Source organism: Miniopterus schreibersii, assembly GCF_964146895.1.
Source record: "Miniopterus schreibersii genome assembly, chromosome: 3".
Lineage (NCBI taxonomy): Eukaryota > Metazoa > Chordata > Mammalia > Chiroptera > Miniopteridae > Miniopterus > Miniopterus schreibersii.
Window position 1 is genome coordinate 99,902,283 of NC_138103.1, and position 12,141 is coordinate 99,914,423.

Below are 12,141 nucleotides of genomic sequence, written 5' to 3' on the forward strand. Positions count from 1 at the left end.
AGAAATTTCACTGTGAAATATATAGATATGAAGCTGTAATGTATAAGTATGAAGCTGATAATGTGATTACATATAAAATGTCTTTATTCTGGAGGGATGCCAAGTTGTACTAGTAAAAATAAATTTAGGAGTGACGTATCACGATGTTTGCGATTTATTTTCCAGTGGTTTAGCAAAAAATTTATATATTTTATATACACAGGGAGAGAGAGAGAGAAACAAATATGGCAAAATGCTAACAATGATTAATTTAGATGACAGGTACACAGGCATTCATTGTACCATTCTTTCGACTTCTCTGTAGGTTTGGAAAACTTTATAGTCAAAAAATTGAAGAAATTGTATCTGTATACTGTGCTCTTAAAATATTACGTGAAGATAAGTGTTATCTTTTCATTTCATTTTTCCGTTGAGTATGGTATTGGCCACATTTGCATACTGTATCATTGTGTTTTTTTAAAAACAAAACATGATTTTGTTTTGCCCCGGTGGCTCCCAAGCAGGAACATTCACACGATAAACTTATAACGAGTCATGGCCCAGTCCCCGCCCGGCGCCGTGTTCACAGGTTCACTCGGTCACCAGTGAGGAGTCGGGTGGCTGTGCGCCCTGTCTCCCCGACGCGCCCCTTTGCTGTGCCTCTTGCCGTGATGTTTCTTCACGTGGCAAATGTGGCCTTTGGCATTTTTCTTGGCTGCTTGTTTTTTCATCCACTGCTTGATAGTGTGACTGTGCGGGCTGACACAGATTCTTCTGTGCTTGATGTGAAGGCTGCAAATGGGGGGAAAATCATCACTGAGGCAAAGTACAGGGGAACACTTAGCAACCTAGGGGCAGCTCCCACGGTCAGACACGGGTGTGTGCGTGCGTGTGTGTGTGTGTGCGTGTGTGTGTGCGTGTGTGTGTGTGTGTAGACACCGTGTGTGTGTGCGTGTGTGTAGACATCCCCGGGGAAGGGCACTCACATGACGGCAGCCAGGTCGCAGTCCCCATCGGCTCTCTGCACGCGACACACGTTCACTCTTTCCAGGAGCCGCCTGGGGACGTGCTGGGAAACCTGGGTGCAGCAGCTGGAGGCGATGGGAAGGATGGCTGCAGGAGGGAAAGAGAGACAATATCGCACCTTCAGCTCACGGGCCGGCGGCCTGGTTCTCATCGGAAGGCTCCAGAGACACGGGACCCTGAGCCTCCGGGGCGAGAGGCACCACGGACCTGCTGGTCGATGGCTTTGCAACGCAGCCCCAGCGCAGGACGGTCCCCACCTCCCAGAGCTGACCCCGCCTGTGGGGAGGGTATGGGACCAAGAACAGGCAAAGGCACAAAGGAGCGCAGAGATGAAAGGCGCCCCCACGGTGCCCCGTGGGGTTGCGGGCCGACTGGAAAAGAGGTTGACGCCGTTCTGAAGAGGGCGACCACGTGGGCCCTGAGCAGGTTCAAGTTTCCCACCTTGGGGGGGGGGCTTGGCCGGATCCGGAGGGATTCAGATGCGTGGAGAGAAACGGAGACTTATCCAGACTAAACAAGTGCACAGTCAAGAGTGGGAGGCAGGAGGGCACAAGGCGCGTTTAGAGCGCAGAGGGAAGGAGACCACTATCTGGCCCGAGGAGCTGGGAAGGTGAGGGATGGGCTATGTTTCAAAAGACAGACCGAGGTCACACCACTGAGGTTTTAAATGCCAGTCTAAGGAGGTTTTAGCTGTTACGAAATGGGGACCATTAAAGGTTTGAGAAAGGAGAAGGGTTTTAGGAAAATCCATGTTGCAGTGATGAGCAGAATGGATTCAAGTGGGGAGAGACTGGGGCAGAAAGTCAAGCTGGGAGGGGCTGACGTTACCCAGAGATCAGAGGACGAGAGCACTGCAAATGTAAGAGGAAATTAAAATACACATACAATCTCCAAGTGCGCATTGATTACATATTTACATAAATTCATTTGCAAAAATGTATGTCTTCAGTGGCTCCTAAAGCATGCATTTAAATGAATCGGTACAGTTGAAATACGCCCACACCAGCCATGTAGGGCTGAGTTCTGCTCAGCCTCCCTTCTGCTCTAATTCGGTGTCACGCGAGCCTGCAGCAGCCCAAACGAGGAAAATGTTTACATTTCGCAGGGCAAGACGCGTCGTGCCATGAGGACCTCCCTCCTCCCTCTCCATGCAGAGCCAGTAAGAACTTCCCATGTCGTCGTGGGTGTAAGGAGAGTGTGTAGAGGAGCACCCAGCGCCACGAGCCACACTCACTGGGGTAGGAAAAGCGTCTGTTCAGCAAACACGCATCGAGGGCCCCTCCGTGCCAGGCTCTGAACCCTGCGCCAGACATAAACCAGGCATAGTTTGCCCTCATGGGAGGCAGGCGGTTAAACAGGTAATCACAACACAGCAGCAGAAGGATCGACAGGGGCACAGTCAAGGTGTGATCAGGTTGTAAGGGAAAGAAGCCAGATTCAAAGCCACATACTGTCTGATTCCGTTTATATGAAATTTCCAGAACAGGCAAATCCATAGCAACAGAAAGTAGATTAGCGGTGCCCAGGGGCTGCAAAAGGGGGCAATGGGGAGTGGCTGCTTTCAGGTATAGGGTCTCTTTGGGGGGTGATGAAATGTGCGGTGATGATTGTATAATTCTGTGAAGACACTAAAACCCCCTCAATTGTACACTTTAAATGGTGAAATTCATGGCACGTGAATTATATTTCAACTTTTTAAAAAGTGCTATCAGAGAATGGAACATTGGTTGTCCTTACATCTATTAATACATTTATTTCCTAAAGCTAATTGCTTTTTCTCTAGCTATGTTACACTGCCTGCTCTCCAAGTCGCACTGCTTTAATATCCCCCCACATTTTGGAGTTCATCCACGGACCCACTCATCTCACTGTATGGGAATCACACATGAATTCTTGCAGAGTGAATCCCTGTCTATGGCTCTATCTAAGAATTCTTCTGTGCGAGTCACTATGCTAGAGCTGCCGGCAGAAAGGTGAAGACCTCTTAGCTTCAACGGCTAACACACAGACCACTGCTGAGCTGTGACCCAGGCATCTCTAAAAGAGGACATGGCACGCCTGTGTGTTTAGGAATTTGAGTTCTCTGAGTGCTGATGTCAATTTGAGAAATGGTTTTAAGCCAGAAAGGCCCTCAGGACCTATATGTACTTTGTAATATAAATAAAGGTAGGATGAGCTCACCCGGAGATTCCTTGACCTAAATCGGATTAACTATCCAAAAGGCAAGAGGCAGGCCAGCATTTATTCCATGTTGGCATACGTGGCCGGTGCCCTGGTGAGGTAGCCCGAAATAGAAAAGGCCAGAATCCCTTGAAAGTGCATGAGGAGTTGGACAACGAAGAATGGTATCAGGGTGGGTATTTCCATTTTTAAAGGCCGGGCGACACCTTCCTCTGATTTCCACATAGGAGAGATTTAGCAGCGGCAATAAAGTTGAAAAGGGGATTAGGTGACATTTCTTCTGCACTGACATGGTTTTAATTCGTATAATACATTCGCCTGTTTGTGGAAGCAAGCTGATGAGAACTCCTACAGGAAACAGCCTTCCTGCAAAGACCCCCTTGATGCCACTACTGCATGAGGCCCGGAACCCCGAGGAAAAGAACCTGCTTTTGTTCTAAAACAGGATTCACACGCAGACCTGTCCCGTGGAGTAGGGGTTCCCTAGAGGGAAATATGGGAAAATTATTGCAAATAAGAGAGAAGCCGTGCAGAGTGGGCTTGATAAAGCATGAAGCAGCAGGGCCCAGAGGTATGACCGAGCAGGATCTGAGGTTTGTTGTAAGACTTTAACTGCTTCACCCCCAGCCCTTCCCCTCCCCCTCTGGAGATGTGCTTTTGCTTTGGGAAGGACGCTGGGGAGTGTCAGCCCAACAGCTCCACCTGGACTCTCCTGCGAATGGTGATTTATGAGCAGCACCTGCTGGCTAAGGCCAGTCCTCTGGGCGCCAGAGGGCAGTAGGTCAAGAGCACCTGCCCCGCAGGTAGGGGCTCTGACCATGTGGGAGACCAGCGTCTCTACCCTATCAGACCACCTTGCCCCAGATTCTAAGAGGGAAAGGACTCTTCTCTAGGACCCACAATTTGAGAGTTATCAAGAATATTTGGATTGGAGAATCATGGGAAAAACCTGTCATACTGCTAGGCAAGAATGGGGGACTCAGAACATAATGAAGCCCAGACCAGGCAGTCTCCAGGGTGACATCTGCCGTGTGTATACCTCCCCCTTGGCCCAATAATTAGCCTTCCTCAGAGCTCCATCCATGACCTATCACCCTTTTCCCCATCTGCAGCTCAGGCTTTAAATTACCAGCTATGCCAGTAATTTCACAATCTCTTTGTCTATTTTAACCTCTACGCCAATATCCTGACATATATCCAACTGCTGAGGAGTGTGGACTTGGATGTCCCACAGGCTCCCCTAATTCAATAAACACCCAGCTGAATAAATACCCATTACCTCTGCAGCTTTAACCTGGCTCCTTTTCTCAGCTCATTGAACCGCCACTTACAGTTACCCGGCCAAAAACCCGCGTGTCATTCCAACCTCCCGCACGCCCCACGGCCAGCCACAAACTCCTGTAAGCTCTACTCCCTTAGCACAGCTCAGGTTTGTCTCCCTTTCCATCCCTGTCTCCGACGCCCAAGACCTCACTCACTGGCTCCGGCCTCCTGAGCCTCAGTCTCGCCTGTTCGCCACCTGAGCCTGTGGTCCCGCAGAGCCCTGTGGTTCCCTGGCTTTGCCATATGTAAAATTAAGGGTCTATATGACTTTGTCTTTTGACTGTGAGCTCCCTCAGGAGACCTTTTGACCCACCAGGGCGCAGTGCCTGGGGTCAATGCTGAATAAACGTCTCTTGAGCTGTAGTCCTATATGTCTCACTTTACCTTGTTTTAAGGCTTTTAATGCCACTTAAATTTTTTTTTTTTTTTTTTTAAGGAAATAAGATTATCGGTTTTGGGTCCAGGCCCTATGTCCCAGACGTCCTAAAATTTCATATTTCAAAGTTTCATACCATCCCTCTACCCTCAAGCAATCAGGGGTCAACTCAATATGAAACATATCATTTGTCCATTACATTTAATATTTTAAAGATGAGGTCGTTAGTATCTCATTAAAAGCATTACTGTTTGTCTTATTAATGACAGTGTTATTGCTATTGATTTTGTTGGTTCTGGGTTGTTATCCATGTGGTTTTCTATTAAGTGGGATAAGTGATTTGCCATCAATGTCTGTCCCTGATTTGATCTGTCAATTTTGGTAGCTCGAGGCTTTAAAGAGTTCTGTGTTGAAGGCCTGTTAGGAGGAACACTAAGGCACTACACATCGAGTCTGGGTATAACAGTCAGGTTCTGGGTTTTAAGGAAAGGATCCTGTTCCCGTAGAGATGTAGCCCAGCTCCTCTCCTCCTTGGATGTACTGCGCAGTCTCTTGCTACTCAAATGCGGTCCCCAGAGCTGCAGCAATGCTGTCACCCCGGGGGCTTATTAGAAATGCTGTCTGAGAAGCACTGACGTAAAGAGCCCTGAGGGCCACAGCAACATGGGAACGGGGCAAAGACACATGCCACTGCTGGAGAAAGGACCCCCAGGATAAAGACAGACACGCTAAGAGGGTTCACGTGGCTGCTGGCAGTGTCTCCGTCTATGGCTGCAGCTTGAGGAGGGCAATACGTAAATCAACACGGCGCTCGAGTATGGCTGGTTAGGGATACACCTCCCCATCCTAGCGCACTTCACGCCTCACGGAGACACACCACAGGTCTCACGTGGGTGCCTACAAACAAAGGTGTCTTCTGCCATCACGGAGCAGGCAGGAAGGACTCACCGGGCCATAATGCGTGAAATGCGATGCCCAGATAAAGTCGTTCCCTGTACTTTTTGGAACCCTGGGTTAATGTTTGGGTAATGGAGGGTGAATGAGGGCTTTTCTTTACCTTAATATGGAGAGGCTTGGTCACCAGCCCTTCCCACAGCACGGACGCTGGCTGGTCAGGGGGGAGTCCTGAAAGGGGTGGGTAATTTGGGGCCACAGAGACATGCTGAGAGGCATGAGCACAGTGGTTAAGCGTGTGGAGACAGCAACCAGGTGCGATTCCTAGCCCACATACCAGCTGATGCTGGGTGAGTTAATTCTCTGGGCCTCAGTTTCTAATCTGTAATATTAGGGACGGTGATAGGGTTGCTGTGAGGACTGCGTGAGCTCGTACACTTAAGTGCTTAGAATGAGGCTGACATCAATCCATGGAAACAAACAAACAAACAAAAAACCACATCTAGAGGCCAATACACAGCACAGTACCTGCCCCACAGTAACATCCAGGGGCCTACTCAGTGCTTGCGGAATGTGTCAATTCATTGTCCCTCCGCTTCAAATTCGCCCTTAACGGCCAATTCTATGAAATTAAAATGACGATGGGCCCTTGAAACATGTTCCTTTGCCCGCTGTCCTGATGCTGCACTCTGTCGGTAGGGGGCGCTGCAGAGACTGCAGGAGGAAGGGTTTGCCCGGCGCTCAGCCCGCTCGGGCGGCGGCGGCCTCTCTGGCTCCAGGCTCCGGGAGGGCACAGCGCCCGCAGCGCCCCCTGCCGGGGCCTTGGAGCGGAGCGCCTCCGGTGAGACGCCTCCCGGGACGAGCCCTCCCCGCACGCTGCTGGGATGCTGGGCAAGTGATTTTTTTCTGCCCTTAGGTGAGCCACGGCTGTGTCCTCTCCAAGGCCTGGAGCTCAGTCGGGCAGCTGAAGGGTGCAGGATCTCTCCCTTGAAAACTCCGTTTCAGCCCTAGGAATATCTGCTCGCCCTGTGTTCTCTAAAGGATATTTAAATATTTCGTGCTTTACTTCTTTCCAGCCTATCTCTTGTTATAGTTAATAATTTGTTACATTGAACTTTCCCAGTTCAAATTATTGCCCGGTGGTTTTTTCTTGATAGGAACCTGAATGGTAATGAATGAATAAGTGAAACTCTAACATTGCAAATCGTTCCAGGAAGTTTGTATGTCGTGTATAAAATGAATGATGCGAACTTGTATGAAATGACTGTGCGTTAAAACAGATACATTGTTACGATTAAGTAAAAGAATGATTAATTTTTTAAATTTTATTTTTCAATTACATTTGACATTCAATATTATTTTATATTAATTTCAGGTGTACAGAATAGTGGTTAGACTGATTAATTTTAAAAATAGATGTATAAATATAACAATATGTAGATTGTGGTCCTATTTATATTTTTAACAATAAGTGTGGATGTAAATGGGTTCATCTTTGTAAATTCATAGAGGAAGCTCTGGAAGGATACATAGAACCCAGAAAGGTTATTGCCTCTGGGGAGGGCAGAGAGATTAAAGGAATGGAGAAAAGGGTCTTTCATTTTTTTTTTAATTCTATATTTTATATTTAAATATAAATATAAATACACTGTCACTTTTATAACTTTTGAAATTTTAGGAATTAAATTCTTTTAATTTGTGACTTCTTGGCGATTTTAATTTAGAAAATCAGCAGGAGATAGAAACTTACAGGAGAGAAGGGAAGGAAACTAACATTTACTGAGCGGCTACTATATGCCAGAGACTTTCCATATATGATCTCATTTAATTGTGAGAATAACTAGGTAAGAGAGGCATTGCTGTTTTTGTTTTACCGATAAGAGAGCTGGAGCTCAGGGTGATTAAGTGATTTTCCAAGTTCTTGTAGTTAGAATTCTGACTTGGTCTTGTGGGGTCCAAAGCCCACCCAGACTCTTCCCAGTATGACAGCATTCCTCAAACTTGACCTTCCATTGACCCTGGGCAGGGGCTCGTGGATCTGTTCTCAGGTTCATGAGCTCTCCCAATGCTTCCTAAATTCTAGTATGTCATGTCAGTGATCATCTTTAAACCAACACGTTCTGCAGCTTCTGGAAGACCATCTTAAAAGAGCACCTTTGGGACATGTGAATTTTGCTTATGTTTGTGGCAGTGCTGTTACCAAGTCAGGTCCTACCTTAATTGTCCCAAGACAATCAGGACAGAAGAGGGTGGAATTCACAGTGTGTTCATGCTAAGGCAGGGCCCAATTATATCACTGTGGTTCAAACAGGAAACAGTGGTGGTGAAAAACCGTTCTTATTCTGAACATGGTAGTAAATGCCCATCAAACTCAAACCTGCACCTCAGGAATCAGTGCTGGGTTCGTCCTCTGAAAGGTGACTTAGTTTGGGCCAAACAGTATTATTCTATTAAATTAATGTTACATTGAAGTCTTCTTGGTTTTATAGTTGTGTTTTTATTTAAATTTTAAATTTATTTTTATTTTATCATTGCAGAAGATATATATATATATATGTATACACACACACACACACACACACACACACACAAGGGGTTTATACCTGATTTTACATTTATACATCAAGTAATATAGTAAAATAATTTAAAAGTCATTATTGAGAGTAAGAAAAATGTTTTCTTTCCAAGGGACTCATCTATGACTCAAATTTGAGAAGATTATTGTTAACCAGGGTGCCTCTCTAGGCATAACAAAGGACATTTTAAAAAGCCCTGAACTACATTATAGATATGATGACTGGATTTCTAAACCAACATCTAGGCCCTCCCTCACTGTATCAGTGGTGCCGAGGAATGCAGGACATACTGTTTTAACCAAAGGGCACACCTGGAGAGAAACTGAAGGGCAGATTCCCAGGCACATCCTGTCAGGCCCCCCAGGGACCACTGCTGGTGACATGGGGAGTCCCAACTGTGCAGAACAACTTCCAAGCACAGATGTACATTCCTGGGGACCCTCCCTAGTGAGTCTCCTGTGATTAAAACAAACCAAAGATAGTTTTCTTCTAGGATGCAAGCAGCACACCTCTAGCAAGTATCCGTGTGATAAGGAGCCACCCTAATCTGAGGAAGGCTGACAGGGACTCAGAGAAGCCAGATCCCCAGCTTGCACCTGGTGGACACAGCCAGGCCCGCAAGGCCGAGACTGTGGCTCTAAGTAATCTGGCTCAGGGCCCAGAGGGTGCATGACAGGCATTTTTATGGGCTCGGTGCTGAGTTCTGGGAGCCGGTGGCCCTGTCAGCAGGTGTGGAGCATGCCCTCTCGCCTTGGGTAGAATCCAAGGCTTTTAATTGTGGGTAAGTCAGCTGCTTTCTGGTTCATGCAGGACCCCTTGGGAATGCCAGTCACTGAGCCATCCCATCCAGGTGCCCATTAAAGGGATCATTAAGATAATGGAACAGTTAATGCCTAGAAGAACAGCATGTATTTCCCAAAGTCCCAAACTGGCACAGGCGCCTTCCCTATTCCCTCCCCCAGCCTGGACCATCGCCAAGGCCACCTATACCTCCTTCCCTGCACTACTCAGAACTCCCCACCTCCTTTCCTCCTTCCCCCATCCCTCCCCCATCCCTCCCCGGCCTTCCCCCCCGCCAGGCCGAATCCCCGACAGCCTCCTCAGGGCGCCGGGGCGCGGACGCTGGAAGTTGGCTGGGGAAAGCGGCGGGTCTCACGCCTGCTCGCATGCATTTTAACCCAACAGCACTCATTTTAAAGGGCGCAGGGTTGAGACTTCTTAGACAATGTAATTTCCCTCTGGCCCAAAGGGCCTTAGGAAAAGCCCTGGGGTTAACCCAAAAGGCTACTGTTGGCTCTCCTTGCCCCCTTTCTTTCTCTCATCACCAACTGCTCCTTGTCAAACACCTCCGTGTGCAGCCGTCCCACCCTCTCTGCCGGGACTCGGTGCCTGGGAAACCTGGCCTTGGACCAGGCAGGGCTTCTCACGGCCCAGTCCCCTCCACCTGCCCTGCCCTCCCCGCCCCACCCTGCAGGCCGAGCCGCCCCTGCTCCTGTGGGGACAGTGGAGCTGCGTCAGGAGGCTGAAGGGGGCACGTCAGTGAATAAAAATCTACGTCCTAGTTTAGATAAAGCCTTAGCAGGTAGACCTTTGAGAAACTGAGTAAGTCCTCAAATTCCAATGATGAATTTTTCTGAAAAACTTTACAGAAGCATATAAAATGAAAAACTTCTTTGTCTTGATAAAATAGCTGCATAGGAATGAAGAAGAGATTATCCAGATCTTTCCTGTGCTCAGTAATATACACCTGGAGCACGGCCGCACTGCACTGGGGTCCCTAACAAATGCCTCCAGGAGCCAGGCTTCGGACAGGGACAGAGGCTGGTCTGCTCCAACCAGTTCTCCCCAGGGAATGGGGAAACCACTGTTGCCAGACCAGATTTTTCAAGAGAAGATTTAAAATCCAGTCTGTACGTGTATATATGTATGTGCTTGCAAAATCAGTCCATTTTTAAATCTTGGCTTCATTTTTTTAAAAGCAGACCAAACAAAACTTATATTTCACCTCTGTTCTGGATTTAGAGAGTCTTTTCAACGTAAAGTTTCGGAAAAGGAGACCGGGAGAAAGGCGTCAGCTCAGTCAAGCATTAGGCACCTATGTTCGGGTTTCCTAAACGCAGGAGGAAAGATCTCCCGTCCAAACGCAGTTATAACCTCCATCTACGTGTTAGCAGCTCATGATTTAAGTTCTCTTGGATGTAATTTGTACAGGTCAGTCTCCTGCATCCCGCATCTCTTTCTAAGATCTGATTCAAGTTCTGGCTTTCATTGTACACAGAGCTCACTGTGTCCAGAAAACTTGCAACCTCCCAAAGCCTAACCCCGAAGGTCAAGCCTGTCTTTCTTCCAGGAGCATGCGCCCTTGCACCCAGGTGCAGCAGGTTAGGGTGAGGGGGAGACAGGTGAACAGTGGGCTCCCCCCCCCCCCGGGGATTTTCTAAGACACTCTCATCAGAAAGGGAAACATAGCTCAAAGTTGCACTTGTGTGGAAGGAACTCACCCACCGGGTAACAAATCACTAACACTCCTGCTCCCACGAGGTTTCTTCCTGAACATTCCCTTGGAGATCAGGAATTTACACCTGTGCCATTCTCATATAGATCACTGGAAATGCCTGGCTGAAGACCGAAATTCCTGCTCCAAATTGCTGGCAGCCCCTCTATCCCGGGAGGCAGCCCCTCTCCTTCCACAGGAGGCTTAGAAACAGGTGCTTCCACTTACCTTCTAAGGGAGGAAAAGCAACACAGGCAGCCAAGGCCACAAGAGCGAGTCCCGTCTGCTGCATTCCCGCCTGTCCTGTGGCTCACACAGCACCGCAGGGCAGGCTGCAGGATCAGGAAATGAGGCTAAAGGTGTTTCGGGTGCAGAGAAGCAGCATGGAGGGGAAGGAAGCCAGGAAGCCCCACCCCGGGAGGCGCTGGGGTACCTATTTCTCAGATTTCTTTCCTGGCATCCAGGCTTTCTTAAGACCAGACCTGTTTTCACCCAGGCAGTGTCAGTGGCCACCTGACAGCTGGTGAGGTCATTGTGAGCTGGGGGTGTGCATCGGTCACTTGGAAACCATTAAAAAATAAAAGAGTTATCTGCAAGAACTCCTCCTTGGAGTAGGAGGCCAGTAGTTTGAATTTTAAAAAGCTCCCTAGGTGATTCTGGTGGACACCTCTGTGGAGAAACATTGCATAAAGGAATCTGTTTTAAGTAGCTTGTTAAAACTAAAAGTTTCTGGGGACAAGGGTGACAAGTCATAAAAAACATTATCTGGTGGAAAGATATGAAAAATTTCGATCCCACTCTGGTCTTGATTTGCAGCCAAATTGCTTTTCCAGTAAAGCTGTTGTTTATTTAGGAGGAAGGTAGGAGAGGTCAAGGGGCCCCTTCCCCGTGGGCTGTGCCTGGTAGGAGAGAGCCCAGAGCAGGCGTGAGAGTACAGGGGCCCACCTGGCTTTGCTGGAGATCAGTTTTGTTAATAAACACAGGGTAAGGGGAGGGTAACTGGCTGGGTGATCTTCCAGAACCCGCCACACTTCCTGTCTCACTGCGCAGTCTCATGGGGGGCCTCGGGCCCACACGCGGGCCTCGAGCACTTGAAATGGGCTAGTCCAAATTCAGATGCCCTGTGAGTGTGAGACACACACCTCTTCCCAAGGCTTGGTGCAAAAATATATAAAATATCTTGTTAATAATTTTCATATCGATCCCATGCTGAAAATGATAATACTTGGATGTATTGAGTTGGGTAGGATAATTTACATTAATTTCACCTGTTTCTTTTTACTTATTTATTA

The 12,141-nt window shown here is 48.0% G+C and overlaps 2 protein-coding genes across 2 annotated transcripts in view; both read right to left on the reverse strand.

The window, feature by feature from the left end:
* Positions 1–12,141, reverse strand: part of TMEM267 (transmembrane protein 267) — a 429,802-nt gene that overhangs the window by 394,472 nt on the left and 23,189 nt on the right. The window lies entirely within an intron of this gene.
* CCL28 (C-C motif chemokine ligand 28) lies at positions 63–11,353 on the reverse strand. The gene is made up of 3 exons (XM_081132646.1): positions 11,078–11,353; positions 966–1,092; positions 63–771 (listed from the first exon to the last, which is right to left on the reverse strand). Exons 1-3 carry the CDS (start codon positions 11,139–11,141, stop codon positions 579–581), a joined length of 384 nt encoding a protein of 127 aa, XP_080988772.1. The 5' UTR covers positions 11,142–11,353; the 3' UTR covers positions 63–578.

Coding starts and splice junctions, on each gene's coding strand:
- CCL28 (XM_081132646.1), bottom strand. CDS start 11,141: ATGCAGCAGACGGGACTCGCTCTTGTGGCCTTGGCTGCCTGTGTTGCT. Junction 1,093..11,077: donor TGCTTTTCCTCCCTTAGAAG/GTAAGTGGAAGC, acceptor TCCCTCCTGCAG/CCATCCTTCCCATCGCCTCC. Junction 772..965: donor TGCGACCTGGCTGCCGTCAT/GTGAGTGCCCTT, acceptor CCCCATTTGCAG/CCTTCACATCAAGCACAGAA.